The sequence below is a fragment of the Rhodnius prolixus genome, unplaced genomic scaffold, assembly GCF_049639745.1.
Source record: "Rhodnius prolixus isolate KJV_2025 unplaced genomic scaffold, Rpr scaffold_8, whole genome shotgun sequence".
In the NCBI taxonomy this organism is placed as follows: Eukaryota; Metazoa; Arthropoda; class Insecta; order Hemiptera; family Reduviidae; genus Rhodnius; species Rhodnius prolixus.
The window spans coordinates 15,379,756-15,403,719 of NW_027411593.1; the positions used below are offsets into that span (position 1 = coordinate 15,379,756).

The 23,964-nt window shown below is 33.7% G+C and overlaps 2 protein-coding genes across 3 annotated transcripts in view; one reads left to right on the forward strand and one right to left on the reverse strand.

Annotated features, from left to right (window-relative positions):
• Positions 1–23,964, reverse strand: part of SK (small conductance calcium-activated potassium channel) — a 636,287-nt gene that overhangs the window by 584,346 nt on the left and 27,977 nt on the right. The window lies entirely within an intron of this gene.
• LOC141450926 (uncharacterized) lies at positions 12,840–14,566 on the forward strand. The gene has a single exon (XM_074121843.1). It carries the CDS (start codon positions 12,880–12,882, stop codon positions 14,356–14,358), a length of 1,479 nt encoding a protein of 492 aa, XP_073977944.1. The 5' UTR covers positions 12,840–12,879; the 3' UTR covers positions 14,359–14,566.

Genomic DNA, 23,964 nt, shown 5'->3' on the forward strand with positions numbered 1-23,964 from the left:
TTATTATGTCAAGTTCAACGCATCAGCTTACTCAAATCCTATACTTGTAGTTACCCAACAAAGCTAAGTTGGCTGGATATTCTCCAGTTGAATGAAGCTAAGCAACCTTCTTGATAAAAAGTCATAGAGAGTGTTGTTTACTGTTCTTCTATAGAAGTTTCAACCAATCGGATGAATTCTATGTGTTACTTATCACCATAATTGTTGCAGATATGTGCTATGGGTTTTAAAAATACATTAAGTTAAACATATATGTTAACATGCGTTAAATATGGGACTTTTTTTCGCATGGACTTTCTGTAACTCCGTTAACGATTATAGCTATATATGCAGCTATCTTTGATAAAATTCACTGGCAGCTTCTAAGATATTGAAAATTATTTAAAATCAACCGTTAAGACATCATAAAAACTGATTCCAAAGGTGAAAAGTGGGTAATGATTCCCTAAATACTGAAGCTAAACTTTTCTTCCTTCAATTCGAAGTCTGACACCAGGTAGATTTGCCCTTAAAATTTATCAACCTAGAAGTTCACAGATTGGAGAACGTCCAACCATGTCTGAGGCAAGAGAATTGCAGTCCATCTCTAAAAAATAAGGCTTCAGGAATTTTGTTGTACCTTTAATTAAAAGTCAATATCCCATATTAGTCAATTAACCTTTTTTGTCGTTAGTCATCAATCAAATATGTCAAAATTAGTCATAATATGCCAGTCATAGTCGTAAATATTATGTTTCCAATAAATTAGATTTTTCCTCCCCCAAAATGTCTCTTCCTAAAATAAAATCGACGTGAAATAAACTGCATATTGAAAAACTTTTCAAAAATCACCTACATTTAATAACTAGATACAATTTCAAGTGAAAACCTTTAATTAAATTTCCGAATGTCTGTCGTTTAATAATAATAATTATAATAATATTAAAAATAATGGTGTAGAATAAAATTTAAAAGAGCGAAATGGAGGAGGTGGCGTAGTGCAATAACAGTAAACAGTGAAATAGCTGGGAATATTGGGGTCCTCTGTGGAGGAACAGCGGGCAGAAATGTCAAATATTTATTCTCATTTTGATGAAAGATAAATTGTTAACCACAAAGTACAGAAATAGAACTTACAGAAAATACTGTTCCACATTATTTTAATGTAAGCTAAAATTATTAAATATCAATTCAGATTAATGAATTCAATTTTTAACTGTGTGAAAGATTTGTGGCCTCTAGGGTGGTCTTTGGGCTTTTCTGTTATCCTATTTTAGTTCGTGGTAACTTCGGCCACTTGCAGCTCAATGATTTGACCGATTTTGCTTTGTGTTTATCAATATCATTATCCTTGATATACCGTTCAAGAAGTTTAGATTATCAGAATCCATATCAATTACAATTACTACAGAAGGACACTTGTTGGGTTTTCTTTGGCTAAAAGTGGAGGCACTTCTGCAGTAACTTCAAAGAAGCAACATGTCCTCTTCTTGGAGAGATCATGGGTGCTTGGATTGGATTGTCTTTTATTAACCAACCATCGCTTCTAAGCAGCAAGAATAGCAAATGGGTACTGCACAAACAACAATTAAGGTAGAATCCATAAATTCTCATTTTCCATTTCATTGTTCTCTCCATCTTTTCACAAATTTCCTTTTAAATAAGTATTATTTAGAAAAACAGGCCATTTCAATGGCTTAAATTCCTCTACGATCGATTTTTCAATACTATATCGTTTATCCAAAAAATCTTTTTTCCTAGTCGGCTACTTCTTTCAAATGCCCCTTACATTTTCCATTGAATAAGGAACTTAAAGGTAAAAACTTTTCTGAACTTGGAAACTCCTTTTTAAAGAGTAATCATCAATGTAGTATCAACTCAGTTCAATATACAGCAAAAATCATGAAAGAAAACGGACAACAAACTTCGATGAAATGAACATTTTGTACACAAGGTAGAAAGTGATCAATCAAACTTCATATTATTTTGTGCTCTTATAATCTACTATTATACTCATTTTCAATAAGTTATAGATTTTCTTTAAATAAAATAGAAGCACACTATTTTAAGTTATCAACTTATTTAATAGTTTTTTTATTTATTTATTTACTTTATTGTATTATTCTGTTAACAATAACTTTTTTTTAATGCAATTGTTAAGCATGAATTATGATGGAACAACGTTTTGACTAAAAATTAATCGTTCTTATGATAAAGTTATGTTCCCCAATAAAAGAGAAGCCCAAAATAAATGTTGTTGTAACAGATATATTGTATTTGCAGCTCACAAAAGAAATGTTGCATGAACATTTATTCTACAGTCCATTCTCGACAACCATTCTCGAGATTGTAAACATAAAAAAAAAAGAAATTTTTTATTATGAACACTGTTTAGAAAACTAGACATTATATCGTTAAATTTCTATTAGCAGTAATCAAGCCAATCATTTCTTTTAGATGGCACGTTAGAGGGATGTTTAATTACACCTTACACCGAGAACTGCTTTAAGAGGTATCCTAGGAAAATAGAATGTCCTATATAAAAGTTACAGTTCTAAAACAAAAACTATCTTAATCGCTCATTTTTTTTCAGGCAGGGTCTAATTTGGTCTAATAATGTTCACACCTTTATTATTTACATTTTAAAATTGGCAGTACAGTTATCGCTAGTAAAATTATGGAACTCTGTAGAGCAGTGTAATACTGAACATAATATTAGCTTAAATCCTATATCGAGGCTGAAGTTCAGCTATTTATTATGAACACTGTTTAGATTATAAAACTAGACATTATATCGTTAAATTTCTATTAGCAGTAATCAAGCCAATCATTTCTTTTAGATGGCACGTTAGAGGGATGTTTAATTACACCTTACACCGAGAACTGCTTTAAGAGGTATCCTAGGAAAATAGAATGTCCTATATAAAAGTTACAGTTCTAAAACAAAAACTATCTTAATCGCTCATTTTTTTTCAGGCAGGGTCTAATTTGGTCTAATAATGTTCACACATTATTATTTACATTTTAAAATTGGTAGTACAGTTATCGCTAGTAAAATTATGGAACTCTATAGAGCAGTGTAATACTGAACATAATATTAGCTTAAATCCTATATCGAGGCTGAAGTTCAGCTTTGATGTCACAGTTACATCGAAAAGTTATCTTTTGAGAGTGTTTGTTTGTTTAGAGAATGGTGCGCACTCGAATGCCTAAAGAGTAAATACCACTCAGTAAAATGGTTTCCCGAGAAATAAGGAGTTCCGCAAATATTGTCAGAAACGAGAGAACTATCATTGACCGTCTGCTACCCACTTTAAGACACTTCTATGTAGAGTACTACAAATCACTATGACGACCATCTTCTTAGATAAAATCATCAATTCAATCAGTTATTTCTTCAATTAAATCCTCCTTTTAACGCAAATTTAAAAGATAAAATCTAATTAATAATTACAATGCGATTAATTTTCTTGCTTATATGGGAAAACATAATAAAGGGGTTGGACAAGTTAATTCTCAAAGCCCAGGTTTTATTAAAGATCAGGCGGCCAGGTATTTTGTGATTTCTTGAAAGTAGAGTTTTCTTTTTTTAAACAATTTTTTTCCATTTTAAAAATACATTTAGTCGAGTGAAAATTAAATTTACTTTAAAGTTGATAGAAATTTAAAATATTAGTGTTTGTCCCCTTTCGCCAGCCAAATAAAATTAAAATGTGGAGGAAAAAATCTATCTCTACCTGCTCGTAGTTCCACAGCGGACCACTGGACATAGGAGCACGCCCACAGAAACGGAATAAGGATCTGTCCCTAAAGCCAGGTATTCCTAACTCTCCCAACTCTTTATCATCCTGCTATGAGTTGGGGAAAGGGAATTTACCTCCCAGAACATCTGGGGAAGACGTTCAGTTACAGGGAAGGAAGCATGTCCATCCTAGGTAGCACTTGGGCAAGCTTTCTCCGGTTGTATCAGTGTTGAGATCACTAGAATGAGTGCCAGTGAGTGTATGACATACCTGAAAAACAAAATTGCAGTAAACTGAAAGTTTATATTTAGATTCGAGCCCTCCCACAGGATCTGACTGCGAACTAAAATGGAATAAAATCTCTCATCTGAAAGTACCATATTACTGAATGAATTTTCTCACTTTTCTGTTTTTTTCCGGAAAAAAAGCTTTATTAACTTTAAACTCGGTATTTACGAGTATATAAAAAGGTCTTATTTAAACAATATTTCAGGGAGACGTTTTTGACATTTTGGGATGTGTTAAAATGTATCTAGAAGTCAACAACTCGAGAATAGAAGGAGAAAAACAAGTAAGTATTCTAACCAGATTATTTTTTCGTTAACTGAATTTCAAAGTTAAAAGTATGCTTTGGTAAGCTCAGGCATAGCTTGGGTGGTACTATCATATTCTTAAATTAGTAAGATTAAAACAGATTCCCTAGAGTCTAAAAATGGATGATCTTGAAATGGCATCAAAAGAATCACAATTCCAATATTTCATCTCAAGTCAGGACTTCATTTATTCATTTTATGCAAAACAAGATCATCTATTTTATCTAAATCTTGTATCACTTCAAGATAAATAAATATCTTTAAATTTTAGACACGTAAAAAGTAAATATGTACTATGTCAAGATGATAGTAAATGTGAAAGCGTTTATTCATAAGTTTTAGCCCCTCCGGTTGCAAAATGTTCTCATTGGATACAGAGGCCATCGAAAAAGGAAATCTAATAAATACGATAAGAATGGGCTTCTCTGTGATAAGCGGATCTGACAGGAGGATTCATATCAAGAGAAATTGATCAAATTTACTCTTTCCAATTTTATTCTGTTTTACAAAGATAAAAAATGGGATAAAAATATCATTTTTAATAATTGGACATAAAAAACGAGCATAATCTTCATAAAAGGGCATTCAAAGCATATTGTTCAGTTAAAACTTCTTCAGTTAAATGTTAAACAAAAAAACAAGAAAAACAGAATGTAGGAGAATAGCATTTCTAAAAGTGAATTCTGGCAAACTCATTTATTGAAAGCAATTACAGTTTGAACTAAGATATTAGCATTCATTTTAAATTCAACAAGCTCCTCTGAATATTCATGTAAATTGTGGACAAAAACGTTTAGAAATATTTCTTTAAAGTTGAAGTTATTATTATTTTTTTTAATTCTATATTTAGCTGGAACTTTACTAAGAGCCAGTATTGCCATGTGTTACTACCTGGAGATCCCTTAAGTTAACTGGTTACTCAACACTCCAAACACCAGAGTTTTGTCTTTTCAAAATATGTAATGGGACAATGGGACGTAGATACATATTTCCTCGTCCCTCCCATCTCTTATTGTCTGCAATATTTTTGGGACCATGAACACATTATCTTGAAAACGCTTTTATCAAAATGTTCACCGGGCCCAATAAAATGTATTATCCTGGTCATGGAGGCGGAAATATGTACAAAAGGAATAAGAAAAACTCAATTAATTTTGTGGGAGCATTGATTTGTACTCTCTCACAAATTAATTACCTTTCTATGAAATAATTATAGATCTCAAGGAAGACCATCTGTTAAGCCCCAATTGAAATGAGATGCTTCAATTTTTAATTTTGAAGAAAATGAGATTTTGAAATTTATGAATATGAAATTATCTTTAGGTGCTGGCACTTTCTGGTTCCCTTACTGTTTCTATAGACTTATGCCTAGCTCTTGCATACAGCATTTACATGGAGATCTTGGTCAACATTTGCTTTGCTCTTAAACAATAATAATTTTGTGTTGAGAAAGTTTTTGTTTGGCCAAAAAAAAAAGGGCAAAAAAGCTGTAAAAAGCTACACTTGAAGCTTTCAAAAGCACCAATGGAAATTTGTGCTTAATGTGACATCTTAAAAAGAAGATACCAGACATTTTTAGACATAAAACAGTTTTCAAGATTGGATAGAATATAGCGAAAAATTATTTTGAAATTTCAATATATTAGGTCGGTTCCACTGTGACCATTAGAAATATTTAAGATAATGTTATATACTTTTTTGTCAATATATGTACCGCTTAGTTTCTAAAAAAAAGTGAAAGTATAACTGTAAATAGAACTATGAATTCTGTGTAGTTTTCATCCCGTTTTTAAATTAATGTGACCCTCTGAAATGGTTCTAGTCAAAACTTAGTTCTACACCTTCTATTTAAATTTATTTTATAGAGTTCTGCTACCAAAGCTCTTTGTTAAGCCGCGTACCGTCCTTTCTCGGCGGTACCGTTTGACAGTTCTCCATCTCGCCTTTTTCTATTTCTCTCTCTCCTTATTCCAATTCTCGTAGTACGCGTTATTTTTCGTTAATCTTTTCCTTTGGTGTCGCCGCCAATATCTTATTTTTCTGCTATTTTGTAGTTTTATTTAGTTCTCAGTTCCCATGGTTTCAACCTGTCCCTTCTCTATCCTCTCTTACCCGTGGGGTTTTTCCTTCTGCTGTAGTTCAGTACGCCGCTGACTCAGTGCAAGTTAAGTTTGTGCTCTTCAATTCCATACCACTTCAAAACGAGTCGACGTCTGGCCCTGCTCTGCATCAGATATAGTACGCGTCCGCTGGAGCAACGCTTCAAGTACAGCTTTTCGTACTACCGCAACGCTTCATCATCGGCTGCTTTCGGCCCTACGTCACTCGAGTCTGTCTGCTGGTGTACTTCTTACTGCACCTCAACCTGCTAAGAGTCACTTCCGCTGATATCTAGCACTTCGCTTCATCCGCATCTAGTGCATTGATTGTACTATTACCTCTTCCTTCATGCGCATCTAGTGCATTGATTGTACTATTACCTCTTCCTCATCCGCATCTAGTGCACTTGGTGCACTATTACCCTTCCCTCTTCCGCTTACCTCACTTCCAATTCTAATGCGCCTCTTTGGGCTTGAACCCCAATATTTCTTACGCTTCTAGGAGCTCAGCTACACATTACACACACACATCTTTACACACTTGTTTACCTACGCTCCTTAATAGTTCCTATTCCCTTCTACCGCTTAATTAGAGATCCTTCACCGCCTGGCGGATGCTGTGTGCGCTCGCTGTGTTAAAGGTAAGTGTTTTCTTGACCATTTTCATTACTAAATATTTTCTTTGTATTTATTTATCCCCCCCGAGCACGTATCGATTTAAATTACGTTTACGTCATCTTCCCCTCTCCGCATCTGGGTGTAAGCCTCACGCGCTTACACTCTTCTTTAAACTGAAATTTTAATATAATTTACTTTTTTCTTTTTTTTAACAGCTCTTGATTCTGCTAAAATTAATAAGAATCTTTGTTACTAAAATTCTGAGTTTGAATAAAATCTGATTTTTTTTTTTTTTCAGCAATTCTATGACACCAACGTTTCCTGAAACAAATGTAGATCAGCGTCAAATACAGATCTTTCACTTTTATATGAAGCACAGACGGAGAAGTTTGTCCAAAGCTGGACAGTAGGAGAGGTATTTAAGACTAATTGCAACTAAAACATTGTGTGTTCTCTTCTGCAGATATTTTATTTTGCTCCTTCGGTATATCCCTAGGTTCCAGCACTTTCAGAGAACATAAATTTGCTATAGTTAATAGCAAACCCCAAAAATATCTTTCCTTCAAAACTTTCTGTAAGATAGAGTGCGCTAACAGATACGCTGCAAATAAATACAAGGTAGTAAATTTTTCAAACTTCAGTCAAAGCAAAGAACTTACTCCTTAACAAAAACTTACAGTTTAAAATGTTAAGTATAAGGGTTGATTAAACGCCAAAAGGTACACAAATCAGCGAGTACCCAACATTTCATTAATACTTCATTGATAGTCAAGTAATTCTACTGCATTAATTTTCATTAATAAGTTATTTTTTAGAATTTATTAGATGTCACAGACCCTTATGCTGGCCATTTTCGTCTACAAAATATATGTTCAAGTAGCACTGTAGATTGACTGTAATATCTAGTTATTTATAATAATCAAACTATTAATTACAGGTTAAAAAGAAAAAAAAATATGAGGCTAAAAAATTCAAAACTTTTTTTTTATAAAAAACTTACATTAATGATTTTATTTTATTTATTTATTTTTATTTTTAAATAAAAATCGTCGGTTTAAGTTCATTCTTCGATTAAAGTAATTGTTATTTTATGAAGTAGTCAAACGTTTATAATAATAGGTAATAATTATCTGGCTTTATCGTAAATAATATAGTTTTCTTCAATTACATTCTCCATCTAGGTGTTCTTCCCACAATGTTGTGTATATGTAATATAAAATAAATAAGATATGCATATTTTTAGGACAGCTAATTATTCCAGGATTTTACTTTAAGTAAAATTAGGGGGACTAAATTAAATTACAATTGAGAAATGAATAATTGTTGTTAAATAATCTACTTGTTATTATCTGTGTATTATTTGTGCTCACGAATATTTCGGTAAGACGAATTCAAGACAGTAGCCTACTCTAACTTTGTCTTTTTCTACTTTAGCATGCATGTACGTATATATGTGATTTATCATAATTATAACAAAAAATATTATAAATGAAGTGGCCAGCATAAGGGTCTGTGACATCTAATAAATTCTAAAAAATAACTTATTAATGAAAATTAATGCAGTAGAATTACTTGACTATCAATGAAGTATTAATGAAATGTTGGGTACTCGCTGATTTGTGTACCTTTTGGCGTTTAATCAACCCTTATACTTAACATTTTAAACTGTAAGTTTTTGTTAAGGAGATTTTTGTACCTTTTGGATAGATTTTCCTTTTTGTCTATTTTACAAAGTTACATATCTGCTTTACAGATTTTTTTAAAATTTGGAATAAGCAATTCTATCATTATAATCTGATAAGGTGTTAAGTCGGAACCGTAACTACCACTGGAGAGATCTTTTTATAGAATGATTATAGTTGCGTTCCCCCAAACCATCCTCAATAACAATTTTTTTGATAAAGCGTTTTGAATAACATAGGAAGGTATTTGTACGTAAATAGCAAAATTAAACTGCGATTTCAGTACTTCCTTTTAAGAGGAGTAAGGAAAATAAACTACGATTACAGTACTTCTCCCTAAAAGGCAAAGAAGAAAGATTTTTTAATCGAACGACAATTCATTGATTTAAATCGGTTCACTCATTGATAATTTAAACGATTGCAGTACTTCCTCTTAGTAGGAGCAAGAGAATCAGCAACGTAGAGGAGCTATAACCACTTATTCGAGCTGAATTTTATCAAAATCGGACTAAGCGTTATAGAAATATTGGTAATAATAGTTTTAGAAAGGGTCTTATTTGGGTGCGGCAAACTCCCCTCCTTATGAGGCACGGCGTCGAGACTTTTAAAGTGCAAATCTGTACAAAATTTCGATTCGAATGACACTTCATTCATGAAAATCGGTTCACGTGTCGATAATTTGCAACGATTGCTATACTTCCCCTTGAAAAGTGTTAGAGTTGATCGTCGCTTTAATGTTACGTATGGGAGCCCTAACCCTATCACCCTACCAAATTTTATCAAAATCGGGCCAAGATTTACAGAGTAATTAGTAATAATAATTTTGGAGGGGGCCTTACATAAAGGGGGCTAACTCCTCTCCCATTCGATGTTCAGCATCGAGACCCCCAAAAGGCACATCTACATAAAATTCCGAATCGAATGACACCTCATTCATGAAAATCGGTTCACGCGTTTAGGCGCTACGTTGTTTACAAAAAAGGTAACAACAAGAACAACAACAACAACAACAAGAACAACAACAACAACAAGAACAAGAACATTTTTTGAAAAAGCCGTTTTTGCTCATTTTCGGCAACTTTTTTCTCGAAACCTATTAGATCTGGGTGGTTGCAAAAAAATTACAGTTATAAAGGAGGGTTTGGAGTAAGATTTAAAGAAAATTTGGGAATTTTATCTTTTATAGAAAAAGAGAAAAAAATTGTCAAAGTTGGGTGTTTTTCAACGTTACGCTTTTTCGTGCAGTTTTTGATGGTCAACCCTTATACAACTGTCCTACCGGACAGTTTTAATAATGGAATCTAACAACTTAACACTAATAAATAAATTAACTTAATTATAAATAAATAAATTCAAATAATTTCTAAATAAAAACTTGGTCCTTCAAAAATAAAAATTCATAAAGCTCAGAAAGAATGTCATTTTACATTATTCATGTTGTGATGAATATATAAGTAGACAACTCAAGAGAAAAGTAATTTTTAACTCAACAAACAAATAAATAAAGTTAGCCACTAATATCTTGGTTGCTTTATTTTTAAAAAATTCTTTCTTTCTCAAACAATAAAGAGGAAAAACATTTTAAGAATAATAAAAATAAATCTATTCCTTAATAGATTGGTTTCATGAGATCATGAGATAGATAAAATGGTTTTTCTTTTTGTTCAAAATAGAAGAACCATTCAAAAATTTAATGTATTTTGTATCATCTTTTTAGTGCTAAATTTTATAGGTTCGCTTTGGAATTGTTTCATCTGAGCCGAAATCCCAAATAATCTCTAAATGTGACTTTTATTTGAAATTTTTTCTAATATCTTCAGTTCGCTTGTAAAATATTATCGAGGAAAGAAAGATTTGTTAAATTCAAAACTTTAAGAAAATTATGTTCAAGAAAATGCGAATGATCTGAAGGCTTTCTCCAGCATCTCTATCTGATTTCTTTGCCCAATAATTACTCAAAAATATTCAATAATTTTTGGTTTGTAATTTAATTCCAACAAAATTGATTTTAGAGCAAATCTAACTGTGCTGGTTTTCTTCTATAGTGTGATTTCCCTGAATTTTACTCTTTTACCTTCTACGTTATATTGGAGAGAATGAAAAAGGTTGTTGAAATTCTGTTTTGAGGAGATATCGTTAGCTCATTCAATCTCTTGAACGATTCCTTTTTTAAGAAGCTCTTAGCACACCCTAGTGAGTTGAAGATCTGTCGTTTTGGCTGGCAACTACTTTTCTTTTCATAGAAATTGTTTTTAAGGAAGGTTTCTGAGAAAGCATCTTTCCATAAAAGAGCAGTTTGATTACTATCAAACTATATTGAAACCAACAAACATTTTCTAGGTGATGGCACAGTGTTGTGGCTACTGAATTTGTTTTTTTCCTGATTCCCGGTTTTGTGTACAATTTGCCTCTTTAGCCATTTTATTTTATTATTCCAGATCTACAATGAACCGTATTTTGGCCATTTTCAGTAATCTTAATTGGGTCTTTTCTCTCCAAAATTAATTAAACTAAAATTACAAAGTTGTATTTAAACATTCATTTCTGATCCAGTTTTATGCGCAAAATCCTTAAATGTAATAAACATCACCTTTCACCTTACAAATGGCTTGTGAAATACAACTTTTGTGCATGCTGAACATTTAATATTACATTTCTGTCATGTTGTTGTTGTCTTTGAAATCTACAAAATGGAATTAGAATTTGCAAAAGCTACATGGTAACAAGAAACAAGAGTACCTTACAGCAAGCGTCATTTTGTTAATTACTTGGAGATGTTAGGGAAAAGGAAGTGAATGAAGTTGCTTTAAGTATGGCGACAGATGTTTTGGATGAGTAGGGAAAGAAAGGGTGTAAATATAATTTGGATGACACTTCTGAAAGAAAAGGTGTACTGGTGTGTTCAAGGTATGCGCATTAGAGATGTACTCTCTAACATTCTTACAACTTACTCATAATGTTTTAAGAGGAAACACAAGTTTTGTGCCAGATTTGGAAATCAAGTATTCACCATTCTTGTTTGTATAGAGTTTGGGCTTGAAATAATGGCTTTTAGCGAATTCACTTTCACTTACTCACATCTGTAGTTTCATTTTTACTTTAATTGTGTATATTAACTAAATTCACCATTATTAATTATACACCATTGGACACATTTATTTGCTTTTTGAAACTTCTTTCTGTCCAAATTAATTTTATGTGGTTTCCGGTGAACTGGGACGGTATTTTCCTTCAAAAATGTCTTTGTTTAGGTTTTTAGCCTAAAATCTCCATCACTTATTTACAGATTTACTCTTTTCATATTGCCTTTTACGAGTAGGAGCTAGTAAGGTAAAGTGCCCAAAATCCGTCCCGCTGCCTAAATTCGTACCCCCTGGTATCTAACGAGGGGAGTGCTGCTATATGCCGGGAACCTCATGAATCACGTTAGTGATGCCTAGTTGACAGTTGGCAATGGAGTAGTCGTGGCTGTTAAAAGTTTTGCTAAGTAATTTGCAGTTTTAGTTAGCAAAGTAGCTGTGTATAGTTTAGATTGGACTTCAGAACGCTATTCTGGTACATCAAGGTAAGCTATATTTGATGTTATGATTGTTATTCGCATATTAGAGGATTGTTTCAATATTAAACAAGTCTAAGAGCCGTAACCCTCACCGTTGTGCTAGGGGAAGTCGCCATCTTTTACCTTAGTCGGGCTCTAAATCCGTCCCCCTCAAGATGCTCAAATTCGTTCCCGGGACGGATTTAGGACCCACGTTTATTGTGATTCTGAAATTCGTCCCCTTATATAACTAACTTATTTTCAATTTAAAATTTAATCCTAAACTATTGTAACAAGTTTGTTTTTTTTTACACCTTAATAATATTGTACTAATAGTATTAATCCACAGATGGCTCCTCGCAAATCTTGGAATCCTGATTTAATGGTGAAGGCGATTATTGCTGTGAGAAACAAAGATATTGGATATAAGGCAGCCGCCAAAGCATTTAGTGTCCCAAGAGCAACCTTAAAAGACTACGTTAAGTCTAATATCTCCCCAGAAGAATGTGCCAAATCCAATTTGGAAGAAAACCTGTTTTTTCGCCGGACCTTGAGAGAAGTCTCGTGAAATATTGTTTAGATATGGAGCATAATTATTATGGGTTAACTATTTCTGATCTTAGACGAATGGCTTACCAGTTAGCCATTAAGAATCAAGTTAATAATCCTTTTTCAAGTGAAGCAAAAGCTGCTGGAAAAAAATGGGTCAGGTTATTTTTCAAGCGTCATCCAGAACTTTCCCTAAGAAGACCCCAAAATCTTTCTATGGCTAGGGCTAAGGGATTTACGAAAGAAAATACAGATAAGTATTTCTCTCTTCTCAAGACAGAACTTGATAAGATAAAATCTGATCCGTCACGAATTTTCAATGTGGATGAGACTGGTATAACCGTAGTTCAGCACAAGGCTACCAGAGTTGTTACCAGCAAAGGGAAGAAACAAGTTCACAAAATTTCATCTGCTGAACGTGGGGCAACCATTACTGTAATAACCTGTATGTCTGCTGCAGGACAATACGTACCTCCTCTATTAATATTTCCTCAAAAAAGGTGGCAGGCTGAACTGCTCGATGGAGCTCCTCCAGGATCGATTGACGCGTGCTCAGATTCCGGATGGGTAACTGGGCCCATATTTTTGAGGTGGTTTAAACATTTTGTTTCTATTGTGAAGCCCACAAAAGAAGACCCCGTAGTGCTCATCCTTGACGGCCATTATTCTCATACTAGAAACCTAGACCTCATCGACAGAGCAAGAACTGTCGGAGTGTCCATCGTTTGCTTGCCACCTCACTCAACAGATAAGCTTCAACCTCTAGACGTGGCTTTTATGTTTCCTTTGAAAACCCTTTATGCTAAGGAAATTGAAAATTGGTTAACAAATAATCCCAACCGAGTTGTGAGAAAACTTCAGGTTTCTTCTTTGTTTTGTGGAGCCTATTTACGCGCTGCTACACTAGAAACTGCCATAAATGGATTTAAAAATACTGGAATTAATCCATTTAACCCAGAGATATTTCAAGAACACGATTTTGTAGCTAGATCCCAAATGGCGGAGCAGCAAGAAGAGACTGCCTCTGAAGGGAACAATGAAGAGAGCGACCGGAATGGTACGTCAAAAGTAGTTAGTCCACGGGAAATCAGGGATGTACCTTCTATCCAAGCATCTACCTCTGCCAGAGCTGGCACATCATTTCTAGTGACTGGAACCCCCCACAAGGAGTCGTTAAAAACCTCACAAGAGAAAAAACAGCAACTAGAAGAACGCCAGAAGAATAAAGTACAAAAAGGAAAAGCTAAGAAACGACTGAACATTGAATCGGACCAGCCTGGAACATCATTTAAGAAACCTTCTTCAAAGAAAATAAGAAAGAAGTGTGATTCAAGTTCTAGCGAGGATGAGAGTCAGGTCCCACTTGTATCAACTGATGACGATGACAGTTCGGATGAAGATGATACGCCCTGTTTCATATGTGAAAAAAGTTTTTCAGAAGATAAACGAGGGGAGAAATGGGTACAGTGCACAAAGTGTTTCAATTGGTGCCACGAACTGTGTGCATCCTTCCCCAAAGTAAGAAAATTTATTTGTGATTTTTGTTTCGAAGCATAACTGATTATAATTTTCTAAAAATTACTTAATAATTGTCATTTTTTAATTGTTCAATATAAATACCGTACATTTCATTTTTGAAGTTATTCGATTTTATTTCTATACCCAAGGCTTAAAATACATAGTAATTAGTTAATTTAATAAGGGGACGAAATTAGGACTACTATTTTAAAATCCCTAAAATGGGTAAGGATAGCCTTTTTTATTATTCAAAGGTGAAGTTATGTAGTTTTGTCCAATTACGATACCAGTATCTGTTGCCATCTAAAAGAACTTCCTAAGTTAATTTTTTGGGAATTTTTTACTTTAGTTTAGTATTTGAAATTTTAAGTTTGGCTTAGGGGGACGATATTTGGACACTTTACCTTATTCTCGGCTTACAACCATTTATTCAACTTATCTATTAAAGGTAGTAAAGTGAAAAATTATAAAATAATAAATTGCAAACACAAATTATCGCCATTGTTCTGCCTATTTCTTTAATCACTCACTGAGAACGGCTCTCAAATATTTGAATGATATTAACTGTTTTAAACTATAAGAGTTTGCATTTGATTGCTTTTATTGTGACATATTTTTTTTCGCTTAAAAGAAGCAAAATAATGTCTTTTTTAAAAAACAAATACCATTTTATATACTCCTATTTCTTTTAAATATTTTATATAAATTACATATCAACATACAATATTATTAGCTTTAGCTGTGGCCACCTTAAGGTGATTGAAATTGCTTAAATTTTAGACAAAATTGATTGCTAGAAATTATATTTTAAATTATTATCTTCATTTCTGATTAAATTTATTATTTTTGTCTAAATAAAAGTAACCATCAAACCATAAAATTTAATTTATAAAAATAAAACAAATAAATTTTCTGAAAGCCTTTGTGAATATCAATTAAATATCATTGCGTACAGTTACTCATCTTTTTCCACTCTGTTTATTCGAAGGCCCCTATGATTTGCCTCTTTTCTTTTTTATAACTTTAGGGTACCTAAAATCTTCTTGATTCACCTGTCATCCTCTGGACGAATAATACGACCACTGCAACTTCTTTACATTAAAATCCTGAAAAAAAAAAAAAATCATCCATTCCAGTCTGTTTTCTAATCCAATTATTGCCTTTTACTATTTATTTTCAACGTGCTTCTCCGTATCTCAGTACCTTTCTAATTCCTACACGTACCATGGATCTGAACAATGTTCTGTACCTATTATAAGTTGCCCAGCTGAGTCTTATTCTTCTTCTAATTTCTCTTTCAGTTTTCTACTTCTCATCGATCAACAGTTCGAAGTAAATAAATTTCTGTTCCTTTTCTTTTAATTTGTTTTTTTTTATCTTATTTTCTTTAGTAACAATTTCCGCAGTTTTTATTTGGTTTAGAAATTATTTTCAATCCTGATCTCACTATTAGATCATTGAGATTGTTTATTAATTCACGCTTATTATAAAGGTAAGTCTACACGGGGACACTTTTTAGTTGCTAGACCATTTCTGTTTGCTAGAGCTGTGTCGCAGTTCTGTCCAGACGTGAGAGTTAAAAAGAGCTAGACTAAGTTGCTAGAGTGCTCTAGATGTGACGTCTTGTGTCAAGTTGCAAGAGTAGTGTCAGATCTGTCTACATGGGCATGGTCTCTCTACGCCCTGTACTGCTCTAGTGCAATTTAGTTGTTCGCATCTTTAATATGGAAACAGACCTCGTGTCATTTTCTCGTGCGGCTATTGCCATAGCTGTACTTATTAAAAGAAAACGGGCACAGAGAAAGAAAACGCGAGTGTGGGTGAAACAGTGAGTTACACGAAGACAAAACATTGGTCTCAATATCAGGCACCAACACAAAGACTAACGAACCAAAAGACTTTCTTAACTAATGTCAAAGAAGTAATGGAGCGCCTGCAGCTAGACTGCACAAATCGAGAGGCATTTATATACCCCAAAAGCCTCCTAAGATTAGCGCAGGTACAATGTAACCTTCAATTAACTGGAGCTGTAAAGAAAGGAATAATGCCTGAGAATAACGTTTTCAAATATCTGTGGAGAAAATATCCACAAATTATGATGGCGAGCTTGCCGGAATATCACTAGCTTTTGATAAAATGAAACGGAGACCTTAGTGCCGTATTGTGGTCTTTGTAGGCTCGCGTATGGCGATTCTAGCTAAAACTGGAGCGGGCTATTTAGAGTCGGCAGTCATAGCGAAATGCAGAGGGTGCAAATGAAAGTACTAAGATTATTATAGCGCTCCAATGGATTCCAGGGCACTGTCGGCTGCTTGGAAATGAGAAGTCGGATTAATTGGCAAAAAGAAGTGCACAAGTGAATCAACCTGAGCAACCAATCTCCATGCATGCTTTCAAAAGGGCAACTACTGCATGTCTCCGTTCAGAAGTGAATAACGTTTTTCGTTCGCTTTAATACGATAATCTCTCTAATGACATCCCATGAAAGCTTTTTTTTAGAACATCTCACAATGTCCTCTCAACTTCTCATTTGACTAAAAAAAAAGAAAGAAAGGTTTGATTTGAAATATAAAGGATTTATTAAACGTTATGAGTCCATGAATAAATGAATAAGTAATAACTTCGATGTCTTTTCTTTTTTAATCTGGTCAAATTATTATAAAATATTAACTTAGAATAATTTTATCCAACTTATAAATTCATGAAATTTACATACTATTTCAATATTGACTTCCATTTAGTGACAGCAGATAACTAAACTCTAATATAACTTTCTAGATTAACAAGAGAGCGTTAGAGACAATAGAATACGTCGGTTAAGAGGTAGCTAAGAGAATGGGGGTCCCGAGAATGCTGTCTTAATTCTCAAGTAGCTTGAGTTCAGCAGCCAAGACAATAAGGTAGTTCTATAGGAACATCCGTTTCCACTCTAGCTGCTGGTAATTGAATTTGAGATATTTAACAGTAATTGAACAGTTAGGTAATTTTGATTTTTGTTTTGTTTTATTTAATCCTGTTTAGTATTTGGTGGAGACTGTACCAATGCAATGTTTATTTTTATTCAGAGAGAACTCTCTCATTTGTAACCAAGAAAAATCACATGAAATAATAATTTTGTGAGTGATTGTTAGTAACTTGGCGTCGATTTTTTGTTCTTTAAAATTTTAATCGATTTTAATAGTCTTCCCTTAAAATATCCAAATATTGTTCTTGTTGTTTCATATACAGTAAAAGCTCTTTATTCGCGGGGTATATGTTCCATAAATATGCCGCGAATACAGAAACCGTGAATACGGAATGGTAATTTATATGGGATTATAGGGGATACGTTCCTAGGTGACAAAATAAAAAAAAACAAATAGGTATATAAAAATATCAATTTAATTGAAGTTTTTGACCATTTTGATTAATTATCTTAAGGCTTAGGCAATGGTTTGAAGAATTTTGTAATTTTCTCTTGCTTGGCAGTTTTTAAAAGCTTTTGTTTGCAGTCAAAGTTTGAACTTGCCACTACAACTACCAACAGGTTCTTTAAAATGAGCGTAAAGATACTTTGCCTTCTCCCTGACCATTGGACCACTCAGGGGCACCCTTTTTTGGTTTGTGGTCTTCGATCCATAATGATAACGCCACTTCCATTTTTTTCTATTGCTGGATCACGAACAATTGCTTTCATTCTGTGCGTTTACATTCTCAAAAACACCGATCGCGGCGAAGGCGGCTTATGTCAAAGTCCTCGGCGATATCATTTAACAACATACTTTAGGCAAAGTTGTAATACTAAGATCTATTTTACTTTTTTTATTAGTCCATTTGACGGCATTTACAAAGGATATTGGGTTGGATACCTATTGGAATCCTTTTATCATAGTGTACTTCCGCGAATATCCGCGAATATAGGAATTGGGACGCATTTTTTTAATCCGCGAATAGTGAAAACGCGAATGAAGGAAGTGCGAATAAGGAGCTTTTACTGTACTCAAGTATTGGAATGTTGAAGGTCGAAATCAAACGTCGTTATATTTAAGATTAGCTTTGTATAAAGTGAGCTTTGCGTTCTTTTAAGAACATGACCCCCAAAAAAACGTATTCCAGACGTTTCGATCACTCGCCTTTCTTCGCCACTGCCTCAATTCATCTTTCCATCAGCTTAATCTTCGCAGCCTTCACTTTCGAGTTGAATCATTTTATTGGGGGACCACGTTTATAACGTTTATTTTATGCTAACGTCTACCATCGAATTCCTCTCAACTTAACCATGGTTAAGTGATCGTCTTCCATTAGGAGTTTTGATATCTCTGTAACCTTTCTGATCTAGTGTATCCCATTCATCATAATGGTATCATTATAGCAGCTTTTTCTCTCAGTCGAAGATTCGTCTGCCGAAATAAGGGTCTAGGTAACGACTGTGGATTGTTTTGCCAGCTTTCACTTCAATTATTCTCTAGTACTAGAATAAAATTGAGTAAATCCTAGGATGAAAAAGGTTGTTGAAATTCTGTTTTGAGCAAAAATTGTTAACTCATTCAATCTCTTGTACGATTCCTTTTTTAAGAAGCTCTTTTTAATGTGCCGAAAATTAGAGGTAGAACTGTTAAAGAGAATCGTTAAGAGGGGTAAATTGTAGTTTTCCTTCAAGTGTTTTATCTTTAAAAATAAAGGAAGTTCACGAAATTGGTAAGAATTCGAGCGATATAAACATTTCTCTGCATACCAGCTAACTAAAATGAACGTAAAATAGTAGATATTTTGTTTTGACGATCAATAATGAGTTCAGGAGAACTGTTCACCCCAAAAAAATTGAGGAAAATTGTGCTTAAATAACAACCAGATAAAATTGATTTAAAAAATATAAATATATATTTTGCAAAATAACCATCTCTTTAACCTATAATATAGTAAAATATCGCTGCAGCAATCTTTAATAATAACGATAAATTCAAAGTTACAATTAGCAAGCTACCGCATGATCCTTGAATATGGATGTTATCAATTATGTCGTACATGCACACATAGAAACATGTAAAAGTACATGACTTTGACCGGTTTTCATGATGACGTACTATATAGACCATATTATTTCTATTCCGTGACTCATGCAAGACAACTCTTGCCAACAAATTGTCATACCTTTGTGTCACGGAAATCTAGCCGCAAGAAATAAGAATGAGGATAACCATTTCCTCTTCAAGTTCTACTTAAAGTTTTTTTTATTTTAAGAATGAATATTATTTATAAACATCTCAAATTTAAGTAATCAATTTAAAAAGTGAAAGGTTTGAAGGTTTTTACTTTTATTTTGAGTTAACACCAGAAATATCAGTATTTAGTGAGCTACATCCGGTATTAACTAGCGATAAAGAAGTCAGCCATCGCAGAAGCACACAATGGCGGCAAGAAATATAAGATTTCCAGTTCTGTCTAAAACTATGAGAGTTTTTTTTTTATAGAAATGGAAAATACAAATGAAGTGCAAAGGATCAGAAACCATCCTTAGACAACCGAAGAAGACATGAGACTAAATTAGAAAAGGAAGTATAGAGATTGGCTTGAAAATATTTCTTACGTCTGGCTCATCGCCTACAATTGCGCTTCCAAAAAATTCATATTCCTCCAGTGGTATTCAAATGTCCTCTAGTGGGCGATAATATTTTCGTCATGAAATTCTGGTTTTTAGTGGTTCTTGTTTAAAGTGAAGGTTTACGAGGTGTGGCTATTAAATAACGAGACTATTGCTGTAAAACATTTTATTTTAAATTTATACATATTTAGTTATTATCACCTTCAATATACACCCCTCCCCTATCACTACAACGCTCCATGCGAATTTACCATTGTTCGGAACAGTGCTGGAAGTCTTTTTCTGTGAGCTCCTGCATAACACGGGCTGCTTTTTCTTTCACAGCTTCAACGGACTGAAATTGTGTTCCTTTTAATGCAGATTTGACTTTGGGGAACAGATAATAGTCAAATGGGGCCACCAGGTCAGGCGAATAAGGCAGATGGCCTAAAACTGGGGATGTTGTACTTGGCTAAAAAACGTCTTGACAGACAATGCAGTGTGAGCCGGCGCGTTGTCTTATTGGAGAACCCCGTGACTTGTTCTTCCACAAATCGGGTCCGTTTTTTCCTTACTCTTTCACGGAGTTGAGCAAGCACCTCACGGTGGTAATGTTGATTAATTATAATCGATATTTTCATCCGTGGAAAGGCGACCTGGTGGTCATCATCTCCGACATCTTCTCGGCCATCTTGGAAACGCTTGAACCACTCAAAAACTTGCGCACGTGATAAACATTCATCGCCATAAACTTAATTTAATAAAAGATAAGTTTCAAGAACGGTTTTACCTAGTTTCATGTGAAATTTCACGAAAATTCGTTGCTCTACTACATGTGTAGTATCATGTTTTCGGCAAAACGAAACTAACACCTCTTACACAAACGACGGTTCCGGTCAGACAGATTTCTCTACAAACACGTGAGACGCTGCAATCGAAAGAGAAGGCTTTATGCTGCACAGCTGTCGGTCGTTAGGATTTGGCGCATGCATAGTTCTTCTATAGCAGCATCAGTCTCGTTATTTAATAGCCACACCTCGTATGCTACTGGATGTAGCTCATACAGCTAAGTTCTCTGTGTTTGTTTTTGTTTTGCTGTATGCGTGTATGAGTGACTGAAATTTATATACTACAAGAGGAATTCAAGCAAAATTATATAAATTTCTATGTATTACATAGAACATTTCAAATGTATACTTTAAACATATCAAATGAAATAGCCATAACATCGAATAATATATGAGGAATTAACTTGCCTCACGTAAGGCAAACAAATGTCACATAATTTACAAAAGAAATATCGTGCGCTATAAATAAATAAAACGTGACTAAATCAAAGACACTGTTTTCTTCTTTCAACGTCTTTCTAAAAATATGCGACCGCTTCATTCCTCTGCCATTTTCCTGCTCCTTCCTTTGTATTTGTAATTAAGTAAAATCTAAATGTGTTTTAGTCAGTTTATTTCCGCTTGGTCGTATTGAATATGAAGTAATTGAATTTAAGAATCCAAAGGAAAATAATATAAATTTAAAACGAAGTACTCAGAGTTCTAAATTAGAACCCAACAAAATTGACTTGTCTTTAATTAATTACTACAATAAAGGTCGAGAGCTGTCGGAAAAGCATTTTGGTGCTAAATTTTCCGAGAACGATACATATTGTGATATTTTTACAATTTACAGTATTTTCTCGTGTTTTTCCTTTTATTTTGAGCTGCTCAATATTTCCGATTTTTGGGCCCAAACTTTTAATTGCCTTTATTCTGTCACTCGAAAAAAACTTTGCATTACTACAATCAGAATTTGCCAATCATTTCTACCATTTTTTACTTCTATCAGATAACTAAATGTTGAACTCGGCTTGGATCTCCCTTAATTGACATTATCTGATTTTTAATCATTAAGCTTGCCTTTTTTTACTTTCATTCTGATCTATTTCGGATTCTCAGAGACGGCATCATCAGGTTCGCCCGTAGAAAATTGATTTCCACTTATAAAACTCCTAACCCGATGTCACCACTCTGAAGTTCGAGATACAAATTACTGTTGGACGCCAGGTAGTATTAAAGTACCGGAGAGAAGGCGATAAGCCTTCAGCTTGATCAGGAGTTGCTAACTGCGTATTCTCTTGTCGTAGAGATTCAAACATCCAGGTATTATCTGAATAAAAGGCAACTATGTACTAGCATAAAAAGTAAGCTGCATGCCAGCCAGTAAGAACGTTAGAATTACTTCTAGTGTTGCAGTAGCCACCTTGATTTGTCTTGTCAGCGTTTGGTGATTCTATCTGTTTGAATTTTGAATGTTTAATTCAAAACTTGGTTACAATTTGAATACATACTTACATGATTTGGACAACTGTTCCTAAAAACAGGCGAACAAACACGGTATGAAGATTGCCTTAGATTACCTCCAAAAGTAATAGCTTTACTACTTTGTTGAGAAGAGTGCAAAGGAAGTCATCCTAAGACAAGTCATTCTAGGTTTTGCAAAATGTTACGAGATTTAAGAAGGTTGTTTAAAACAGAATAATTACTAATGGAATTTTGTTAATTGCGAACAATAGTCCAGTAATTTTAGAATTAAAAGGGGAAAATAGTTTTTCAAACTTAATATTGTTGAATAACATAAATAACATAGAATAGATTTTCTTTAAAAACTTTGCGGAGAGAATTAATTAATTCTATGAGAGTAAATTTATAGCCTCATAGTCAAACAATATTAGGGGAACGACGACAAAATGAAGAGAGCTCTTCCAATATTGTGTCTCCTAGAGATATCAGGTTTAATGTTGGTAAAGAAGTGGAGGGGACGGCCGGTAAATGGTCACCTGGCGACCAGATTGGCACAACCCAACATTGTCCAACTAACCTCGATTCAATCGATATATATAAATGCGAGTGCTAGCCCAGTCGATAGTGGCTAGATAAATATTTTATATTACACTATAAATATAAATAAATTATGTAAAAATCTAGTCAACATCTTATTCATAAAGATTTCTAGTCTACAGAATTCATTTCAATGTAGCACATACAACTAAACCATAAGAGATATCTTTCTAGAAAATAAAGTAGACGGTTGAATCTTTTATTGCATTTCCTGATTCATGTACTTGTAGATATTTGGATTTTCATTCATAAAATATTCATCTATTCTGCATGTGCTTCAATTTATTTGAGGCTCGTCTTTCTTCTTCTTTATTTAATATTTACCCTTTTTGCGAACTTCAAAGAAGTGACCCTTTCACAAATCATTCCTCGTTTATCTACTGAATGTCCGTTTATTTTGTTTGCAAATTTTCTTTTATCAAAAAAGAATATCTGAATCGTCCTCCATTTAAAGACAAGTTTATTTTGGTATTTAAATTGAATTAAACTAACATCTCCATGGATCTCCCTTGATTTTAAAAGAAAGTTCTGACTCAAGACCATCTCAAGTTCTATCTTCTAAAACTTGCTAACATTGATACGGAGGGTCTAAAATTGAATAAAAACAATTTTCGCTATATCTGGCGAGGAAGTCTTCGGTTTCTTGCAAGGTTTCTTTACCCTACATAAAAACATATTACCATTTTGGTCTTACTTTTTTTATTAGTTGGTGATACTTTAATTCGCCTTACTTCGAATCCCAAATTCAAAGAATTACAAAAGCATAAAGTGATTTGAACGCAGTTTGAACCTAACATGAAGTTAAGAAATTGTAGAGAATATTTACGCGATTCACTTACTCGGTTTCCTGTAACAATAATTAAAAATTACATTATTTATTAATTTTATATTTTTATTTTTTAAATTTATTTTATAATTCACAATCTGTATAAATACATACTATAAGTAAATAGGAGGTGAATGAGATGAACTGGAGCGGGAAGAGCAGGAGGAGAGAAGCTACCCAGCGGTAGCACTCTCTATAGGAGATAGGGGAACGTGAAGAGGAGAATATGAGTAGGAGAGAGGAGTCGCGGGGCCACAGGCGATTCAATCGTCGAGGAGTATTGTTAGGGATGTCAGAGGAGGCGAAAGACTGTACAAGAGGATTTGAGCAAGTAGAGAGAGCAGTATGGAACTTTTGATATTTCGTCT